Source organism: Alosa alosa, chromosome 14, assembly GCF_017589495.1.
Source record: "Alosa alosa isolate M-15738 ecotype Scorff River chromosome 14, AALO_Geno_1.1, whole genome shotgun sequence".
Taxonomy (NCBI): Eukaryota; Metazoa; Chordata; class Actinopteri; order Clupeiformes; family Clupeidae; genus Alosa; species Alosa alosa.
The window spans coordinates 19,213,758-19,223,886 of record NC_063202.1 but is presented as its reverse complement, the minus strand read 5'-3'; the positions used below and the strand labels follow the sequence as shown (position 1 = coordinate 19,223,886).

At 39.4% G+C, this 10,129-nt stretch overlaps 2 protein-coding genes across 2 annotated transcripts; one reads left to right on the top strand and one right to left on the bottom strand.

Annotated features, from left to right (window-relative positions):
• Window positions 1–1,848: 1,848 nt before the first annotated feature.
• On the bottom strand, window positions 1,849–5,189 carry si:dkey-109l4.3 (uncharacterized protein LOC559137 homolog). Its single transcript, XM_048263018.1, has 4 exons — window positions 4,493–5,189; window positions 4,052–4,243; window positions 3,705–3,787; window positions 1,849–3,613 (listed from the first exon to the last, which is right to left on the bottom strand). The coding sequence occupies exons 1-4, from the start codon at window positions 4,695–4,697 to the stop codon at window positions 3,575–3,577; spliced, it is 519 nt and encodes a 172-aa protein (XP_048118975.1). The 5' UTR covers window positions 4,698–5,189; the 3' UTR covers window positions 1,849–3,574.
• A 128-nt stretch (window positions 5,190–5,317) lies between these two features.
• tomm5 (translocase of outer mitochondrial membrane 5 homolog (yeast)) lies at window positions 5,318–8,028 on the top strand. Its single transcript, XM_048263117.1, has 2 exons — window positions 5,318–5,530; window positions 7,590–8,028. The coding sequence occupies exons 1-2, from the start codon at window positions 5,410–5,412 to the stop codon at window positions 7,622–7,624; spliced, it is 156 nt and encodes a 51-aa protein (XP_048119074.1). The 5' UTR covers window positions 5,318–5,409; the 3' UTR covers window positions 7,625–8,028.
• The last annotated feature ends 2,101 nt before the right edge of the window (window positions 8,029–10,129 follow it).

Sequence of the window (10,129 nt, the reverse complement as noted above, 5' to 3'; positions counted from 1 at the left end):
GCAGACACAAAGGTCTGCGTTCACACACTTGCTCACAGGCCAACCGGTGACCTCTTTGGAAAAAAAAACAAAAAAAACAGTCCCAATTGAGAGTCAAGTTTACAGAGATCGATTAATTGATTCTTTTTCAGCACAAGAGTTACCATATCTGAACGTACAATATTTTTGGAGATTCTGTTATCAATTCAAGGTTGTGCTTCTTTTCTCTGCAGCTGGATCTGACGGCTACATGTTAAGTACACACATGCAGGGTTGCATCTGCAGAAATGTGCAATTTTTATTTTCTATTCCGTACAAATGCAATGTAAAGCACTGTGCAAAATTAATGAGCTTGTGAACATCTACAGGTGTAGAGGTATGCTTTAAGGTTAAATGGACCCACCGCCTGTGTTTCAAGCAAGGAGGTCACCTGTAGAGTAAGCATGAAACCCCATTTTAGGTGTCCCTTCACAGCGCTTGTGCTTAAATAAGACCTTTAAAAGCAGGGCACGGTTTTTGGACTTATAAAACAGGTTTCCTCACCTCTCTCTCACTCTGGCTTAGCCAGCTGCTCTCCGGGCACCACTGCTGCTGCCGGGGGGAGTGCCAGCTCCGTCAGGCACCAGGTGAAGAAGATGAAAAGCTCACTCTCCCAGTGCGGCATCCCAACACCGTGCCCATCAGCTGCAGAGCCCACTTCCGAAGGTGCCATTAATCAGGAGTCCACCTCTCAGGAAGGGCACCCTGAATCGACTTGGCAGCGGGGTGCTGATTTCGCTCCCATAATCTGCGTCAGGAGCTCATTCCTGCAGCCCTCACAGGATGTCAGCCATCCCTTGATGAGCCAGAGGTTAACACTCCATCAGGGCAGACATGTTATCTGAGAATCAGACAATCAGTTCATTTCAGATATCTTGGGATTGTTATTTCAGTGTATCACTTCCACTGTCTGAAGCCTTAGGGGTGACTAACTAGCAAATATCAACCTTAGACATTGACAATGAGCACTGACTCCATTTTGATCAGAGCTGAGCCCATATTTGCTTGGAGGCTGCTTACTGTTTACTTGTACCCTGCTGCCCCCTGGTGCTTAGAAGGATGAACAGGTTGTGATGAGCAAATAAAGTACAAAGCGAGATCAAAATGACAGTTGCTCCTCAGATTGTGCCTGACCGCTGTGCTGATTTTTGCTCTTCATTTTAATGGAAACTCAGTAGATAAATGGTTGAGAATTTAAAGCACTTTTTAAAAAGATTTTGGTATCAGCAGCCTGCGCACTATTGAGGATTTCTTGCCAACTGTCTAAACAGATGGGTAACCTTTAAAAGTATTTAAAAAACACACTGAAGTTAGATCTGCTGCTTTTGCATGCTAAAATCATTCATCTCAATTCAGTAGATCAGTTCAGTTTCATGTCAAATGAACTAAGCTACTTCAGTTTAAGCCTGGCATGACCACCAAATTACTTTGATCAGAGGTTTCAACATTTCTTGGCACTCTAATTCATATTAAAACAACATGAAAGGACAATGTCTCCTCCCGAGGCAGTAAGACAAATGACAGCAGTGACAAACTGCACTGTCAGTTCTGCTTAAGTAGACTAAAGTGTCTAAGCATCGGCATAATGGCATCAAATGACTCTGAAATAATGTCTGTCGGGAGTCTCATCTCCGAAGCATTAGACAACAATGAGTTCATTAGCACTTTAAATTGTGTCTCAATTTGAGGTGTCTGAGCAATCACCATACAGGGGTTTTAATACGATAGCTGTGGTTAATTTAATCCAGTGATTCTCATATCCCAATTAGTCATTTGAGTGCTTAATAATGATAATTCACTTCTACACAATTAAGAACACTACAGGCAATGTTATTTGTTGAAAGTTTACTGAAAGCCATTGGTACAAAACAACAGACATTTTAATATACATAAAGGCACAACTAATCACAATAATACAAATAACAAAAAAAACTACAAGTTATTATGGTCTTTGAAACAGTTCAGTTGCTGCAAAAGCATAATACCTTATTTCACTGGGTAGTGATACCCAGGGATATGTTTTTGCCATTTACTTCAATGACCTAAAGACCACAATCTGTAATTCACCTTTATGCACCCACTTGTAAAAAGCACAACATCTTCAGATTCTATAAAAACACACAATGCATATAACAAAAAAAAGTTTAATTCCCTAAACTCCACACAGGTACGTTGGGGGTTTGGTATTATACCTGGGTTTATCTCGAGCTGGAATGGAGTGGTACAATTCGCAACAAATATATTTAAGATGCTGAATTTGATATTTAGGACATTGGCCAAATATTGTCATAACCCTGTAATTTGATAGTTTCAATGTGCTTCATTCAAGATATTGGGATTATGCTATATTTTTGAGATCGCTATATCAAAAATGTGTGATTCTGATCAGATTTCTTGGTAACATGTTGCAAACTACACATTTGAATATATAAAATGTTCTGTTAAATGCATCATGGCAAAAAAGACAATATTTCAAAGCCCTTCATTAATTCTTTGTTACAGATACTTAAGACAGAGGTTTAACTGTAACAAACAAGTCTATCTTAGAAGGCTACAGAGATCAGAGGATATGGCTCTTTTGAGACCCCTTCCATAGTTTTCTTTTCTTTCTGGGCTTTATCTCCCCATTCCATCTAAGGGCCATGTTTCAGGACATTTAAAGAGGTCTACAACTCAAATATTTGTGTATACTTCATATTGACATTTTTCAGTACAGAAAGACATTTTTGATTACAACGATCAAGCAAAACATACATTATTAGCAATCAATAACACAGTTAACAGGTAAAATGGTAAACTCTAGCAAAGACCTATTTGTAGCCAAATATGGTTGGCTTCAGATTATATGAAATAACAGCAACAAAGTAACGAGTTACAAGTAGCCTACATAAAGTGTTTTATCTTGATAACCATTAGAACAATGATTTGCCATTTTAACCATCATTGAGCATCTGTACCTTGAATACAGATTAAATTCAGTTTACCCACATCAAATCATCATCTAGTTCTTGTGAGTCTTTGTCTTCACCTGTGTAAAAGGGCTGAAGATTAAAAGTACTTCACTTGTGTAATGAACACACCTTAGAACCCAGAGTAGCAGAATTCCTGGATTTAATTTCAGTATAGTGCAACTACAGAATTCTGTCTTTTTGTTGGTCAACTTTAAGCCATAGACCACCAAATTTACCAATTGTCATGGTAAATTTGGTTGGCTTGCTAGTAATTGGTCCTAGAATTTTAAGATACACACTTATCTTAAAATATAAACAGAATGTGGTGGATGGTCTGTCTCCACATATTTAATCGTTTTCTGAATCATTAATGTATGCAGGCACTTAACTACAAGTCTTAGACACATTCACAGCAGCAGTTGAATAAAGAGGCCATTTTCTATGAACAACTTCACAATGGTTTACCATCATTCTTTTCCTTCAACGATACATTTGTTCCTGCACTTTTGTATTACATCTATCACATAGGGGTCGGAAAAGTTACTTTTTAAGTGACACTTTCACTCTGCTCCAAGTACTGGATCCAGATGTTCCACCTCAGGCCTTCATAAACAACCCAGAGAAGTGACCACATCCTGGAAGGCCTGTCAACAGACAAGCGAGCACACAGTCTTTAAGCATACTTGACTATAAGGATACTTATATACCATCACATCTTTCACCGAAGATACTCACCTGTAAATTGGTGAAGAAGTAGGAAAGTGCAATGAATAGTTTTCTCTCATGTTCATTGTATCTCCAGCAATGGATGGCTTGGCCTGACACAGAAATAATGTTAATGCATCAGGAAAGTTTGAAACTGTAATTTTATTTAACACTTACAAATGAAATGCCCAGAGGCCTTGACCATTTAGTTGGTGAGAAGAAGAGCATGATGATTGTTAAGTTAGACAATAATATTGAGTGTAACAGGGCCAAAAATAGACAGATATGTCAGTACTTCAGATCATCTTTGAACACAGATCATGTGTGAAAGCAGTGTTGGATTAGAAAACATGGCATTGCATGTGTTTCACCAGTACCTTGAGCTTTCTGCTGAAATGCACCAGATAAGTCTCCGATGAAGAACAAGCCTTGTTCGAAAGTTATCTGGTCATACTTGTCAACGTTTGTCAGAAGACTACCATTGACAGGGAGGTATAGTGTGCTGCCATTGGGTTCCCAGCGTTCAGAGAAATACACTCCTTTCTGACCACTGATATGGATAAAAGGTCCTGCAATGAAAAAGGTGTAAGCTTATGCATGTATGCCCTTTTAGAAAGAAAAGTTGCATATTAGCAATCATCAGGGACCTGAATGCCTTTTCTAAGTTCAACTGATAAGTTGGAAGAACAAGCCATTCTATTTTCACTGTGAGAATCAGGACACCAGTCTGGCGTGCATGCTGTGTACCAAGAAGGATTAAGGGGTGGGAAACAACGCAGCTGTGACTGGTTGCCAAGAGCAAAAAATATCCAACTTACTGTTCCTTCTGGGGGGTTCTGAGAAAAGAGAGTTTCTGAGTTCTGTATTTCCATTAAGTACACCGTTATTTTCCTGCCCCACGTCATCTCGCTTACGCTTATTAGATAAATAAACCGGATTGGCATCTCCCAGTCCATTACTCCATTTCTGCTGGAGAAGTCCATCTAGGCTCTCGGTGGAGAAAAGCCCATTGGAGCGCTCCATTCTGTCAGTTACGACAGTATCGTTATACTAATAATGATTCAGAACAGATTCATAAATTAAATTTCAAGAGATAAACACTAAGCAAGAGCCCAGGAGACCGAATGTTTCCAGAGAAATATCAGTTGAGTTAAGTGAAGGGAAGGTAGTCCGCAGCAGAGCTGTTGGTTGCCGAAGAAATCTAACGTCATTTACCGATGACAATTGGCAAGTAGCAGTTTATGAAATCACAATGGCGCTGTCTGCAGATTAAACACATGAATCTCTTTTCGTTTTATTATTTCAATTGCGACCACTGATGTCTACGACTCTTTTTTTGTGTGTAGCGCATGAAAGTTAGGCGAGCAAAAAATCAAAACAATTGAGCATGAGCTCTTAGAGCGCCTCTATATTGCCCGGCCTATAACAGCCATAAACTGTGACAGAGATTACAAAGTAAAGAAAAATAAGATGCTTCTAGTTATAATTATGAATACATTTTTATATTGTAACTCTTTTATGGCCGCACAAAAGAATAATATTAGACAAACATGGCTAATCCAGACAGGCAAATCTTAGTAGACCTACGCCGTGAGGGCTTGGTCATGAAAAAAAAATACACTTCATGACGTATTTCCGTTCAGGCTCACATGGTGTGTGTTGCACTCTGCGCTGGATAATTGATCTTCAACATTAGACCAGAGTCCGTCCCTAGACATTCTCTGATTAGACCAATATGTTCAAGATTGAGGGCCTTGGTCCTAAAATGGACCCAGAAGAGATGAAAAAGAAAATGAGGGAAGATGTAATTTCGTCCGTGAGGAACTTTTTGATATACGTCGCTCTTCTCAGAGTCAGTAGGTATCACCAAGGACTGATTTGCTAATGAGATGGCTAACGTGTTTTCTTCTCACAGTAACATTAACGTTAATAGCTCACTGAAGTGTCCGAACCTGGTCCGAAAACGTCTAGCAGCTATTCGGGTTGTGTTTCGTAATGTGACTTCTACCTGTTTTGACGAATGTAGCTAATGCGTTGCAAAGCAGGGAGATGAACTGATGAGCAGTCACTAGCTTCCCTAGCTAAGCTACTTAACGTTAACTAGCGAAGCTATGTCAACGTGAAACTACTTTGAGATTTAATAGATCATCGCTTAATGTTTTTTTTAAATTTTATTTAGTGTTTATTTTCAGCTTTCCCTGAACTTAGGGGGCACTATTAGCCACACAACGAGGTCAGAGACATATACCGATAAGAAGACACGCCAAGGTTATTTGAAAACGTTCATGTTGCCTTACTAGTAGGCCTCTGAGCATTTTAGTTAGTTGGCTGAAACCGTGCGCAGTGTATCTTTTTGAAGCAATGGGAATGTTGAGAGTGACAGACAAAATAACCTAGCAGAATAAATGCACGTGTCCTTACCACCTGGAGCCTATGTGCGCTCTGCATTAGCATATTGCCATGACCGGTAGGGCTGCACAATTATCGCAGTCGCAATATGAACCAACGCAATTATCTAACCGCAAAAGCTGCAAATAATCGTGCACAGTTAATCTGGTCACATTTGACATATTCATAATTCACCTTGACTGACACTTCTGATTGGTGGACATGCATAGTGTGTGAAGCACAGAACTTCTGATTGGAGAGCTTTACAGTCAATCAGGAGTGCTGTGCTTCTCCACCAGTCAGAAGTGATACAACCAAAGTCCTTTTAGGCAAGTCCCTCCACTCAGCGGCCATATTGCAACGCTTTTTGGGCACTTAACGGGCATCTATTTGGGCAGAAATGCACGTGACACCAATCTTGCTCCAGCGCCGAGATCACAACAAATGATTGGCACAATGTCTTCACAACACACCACATGATTGGCTCAATGTATTCACATGTTGACGTTTTGCCACGGAAGGGCTGGGATATGTGAAGACAACGATTGGCGTTACAAACTAACCCCATGCATTTCTATGGAGGATTTTTTGAGTGCTGTGTCTCTTCATTAGAAAGTCTCTGGTACAACTTAGACCCTGTTCAGACTGCAGGCAAAAGTGGCCCAAATCTCAAATCTTGCCCAGATTTTTTTCAAATCAGATTTAGACCACTTCCATACGTGGTTCTGAATCAGACCCAGGTCTGATTTTTTTTTTCAATGTGGCCGCAGTGTGAACAACCAATGTGGATTTGATGCGACTTTTACATCAATCTACATCGATATTTGTCACAATTATCTTAGACCCCTTATTGGAATATCGAACTGAATCAATTCATTGACATTCAAAAATCATATTGCAGGCCCCAGCCGTGGCGCAACTGGCTGGGGCACCTGCACCGTACGCCGACGACTCGGGTTTGATTCCCGCCCCGTGGTCCTTTCCGGATCCCACCCCGACTCTCTCCCACTTACTTCCTATCACTCTCCACTATCCTGTTGCATTAAAGGCATAAAAGCCCAAAAAAATATACGTAAAAAAAAAAAAAAATCTTATTGCAATCACAATATCTGTCAGACTATTACAATTACAATAAGATATTTTCCCCAAATCGTGCAGCCCTACTATCTAAAATGGCCCAGACATACGTGTAAAGAATCATAATAGTGTTACACTTGTATTTTAACTCTGAACACTTGCAGATATGATTATAACCCTTAGCTTGTTGTCTTGTTTGTCATCTTGCATCCTCCCATTGACCTATTGTATTTGTCAGATGTCCATTAAAAGTGTCATAACTTCATAAACCAAAAGTCAAATGACATCAGCATAACTCTTTTTCCATGTCCTCAGTGCAATTAATCAGTTATGGCTGGATCATCAGCACTGATTAGACACACCTTGACGGTCAATTCGGGTGTGATAATCACTTTTGCATTCTTGATTGACTGTAGCCTTTGTAATCATTTATGTTTTGTTTTTTTTCAGCACCTTATGTTCTTAAGAAACTGGACAGCATATGAAGTTGCTCTAAGAAACTGAAGTCACTCGTATCCCATGTTTGGACGGCACAGAAACCAGAATCAAATGTGCGGAGCAGCTGCAGTCAAGATCCTGCATAAACATACGAGCTGATTTGACAAACCTTATTCAGGGCACATCAAACTGCCCTCTGTCCGAACTAACTACATGTTGTGATGTGAATACTGTTGGTTATTTTGCCTTTTTTTTATTTTGTATGAGCAACTGAATGTAATATTATTTTGGAATATTGTAATTACTGATGTTCATCTAACAGTTATTCGCACCACTTAAACAGCCAATTTCCTTTTTCTATTCTCAAAGAAAAAGAATGTCTTTATTGTTGCAGTTTGAGAAGACTGGCTGGCCTCCTGGTCACAGCAATAAATTTGTGGAGCAAGAATAACACTGCCTTTTGTTTTTCTTGATAAAAGATAAAAGATCAACCGGTCTTACAAGCAGCTGTTTTCAGTAAGAATGATTTCATGATGAAGACAATAAGAGTCCCTGTAAGCTTATCAAATAAGTACATAAAAATACTCTATTATATGAAGTTTACTAACATGCAATTTCTGCTTTTCTTGCACCTTTATTTTACAAAGGGCATATACTGTATTTATATACAGTTTTATTCCACATTAAACTGAACATAAACAAATGTAAGTCCTACATGCACTGGAAAGCGCTTGGTGATGCTGGCTTACATGTAACAAACTGAAATGTAACCCATGTATCAAACATAAGATAATGTAATTTAATCTGGTATCCACCAAGGTGCAATTTCATTGCTGTAATGCAAAATGTTTTATCACACATTTGATTACCTGTATTACAGTGTAGGCCTTGGAAGGTGTAGGTTATAGTTTACCAAACTTGCAAACAGAGAGGCCTTATTTAATTGACGGAGAAAGTATTAGGCCTAGGTTGGCCATTTTTGCCTAGTTATCATATTAGTTTTAGATTTTGCACTTTACCCATCGTTTAAATCTGGTAGTTGTACCCATGATCTCAATGAAACTGTAATCATACCATGCCTTTTAGTATTTTGTAGCTGTGATTTAGATACATTTTAATGGAAAATGAAACATCATGCATCTCCACCTCGGACTCCAGTACAGACGATGGCGATATTTCACGACATCACCGAAAAGGGTGCTTCAGTAGTATTTTCGACCTCGTGGATACTAGCCTAGGGCAGAGCCCGTATTTTTGATAGGCTACAAGCCATACACTAGGCTTCTAGAACTCGCTGAGTATTTATACGCATATTTTATACATTATGATGTACACCTAGGCTTACTTGTTTGTAAGATATTGATAATTAACGCATTGTGTAGGTGACACTGGTTAGTTCGCGGCGTTGACTGACGTTACGTTAACTTAAATGTAGACATAATTATGCTAAACTAAAGTAGGCCTATCTTTGCTATAACTTTTCACCCTGTTACAACAGTAATCTAGAGCGGAGCTCTGTTCTAGATTATTTGACCGTAACCCCCAATTTTGGAAATTTCACCTCTTGTGCTACCTAGCAACGTCAACGAGTGAAATGTGTTCAGGACCAATCTATGGGACCAATAACGTTACATAGCAACTGAACTGAGGTTTTGCTAACTTTAAAACTATATTTTCACCCGACTGCTGAGGCAGGCCAACGATGATTACAGATAACAGAGAAATGGACCCATCTGACTCGCAATTTAGCCTAAATTTGGACTCAGAAGATGAGTCTGCAATTAATACACCAACGACGAAAAACGACGTTAACGTTATACCTGTTGGCGTGAAATCAACTGTTCGGTCTGCGGTTGTGAAAGAGGAAGAATTACACAAACTGGAATTAGCTAAACCAAATTCTCTGACAGAAAATACACTGAAGCAAACGCGATGGGCTGTGAAGTGCTTAAAAGATTGGTTGGAACAACAAGAAATGAAAGTGGACTTTGTAAATATTTCGAAGGAGCAACTTAATCTAATATTACGTCAGTTTTATGCGTCTGTTCTTAATTTAAACGGTGAATCCTACAGCATTAGCAGCTACTTGGGACTACGCTCAGGAGTCTACAGGTATCTTAATGACCCTCCACTGAACCGATCCTGGAATATGACAGACCCCGAGTTCAGGTCTTCAAACAATGTGTTTATCGGACTCATAAAAACAATGAAACGGAATGCTAAAGACAAGATCAGCCACCCTACGTCAATCTCTCCATCAGATTTGAAAATCATCCGTGACTCTCATGCATGTAACCCCAGCCATCCAAGAGGCCTCCTAAATAAAGTGTGGTTTGATATTCAACTTAATTTCGGATGGTTAGGTAAAAAGGGTAACAGAATGTTAACGGAAAAATCATTTGCATTTAATACCGACGAAATAGGAAGGAAATACTGCACTCTGGCATTCAATTTTATAACGAAAAACCATAAAGACATAAAGGACAGTGAGAACAACCGTCGGCGTATGTTTGCCAGGCCAGGAGATCCACTGTGCCCAGTGGCATCGTTAG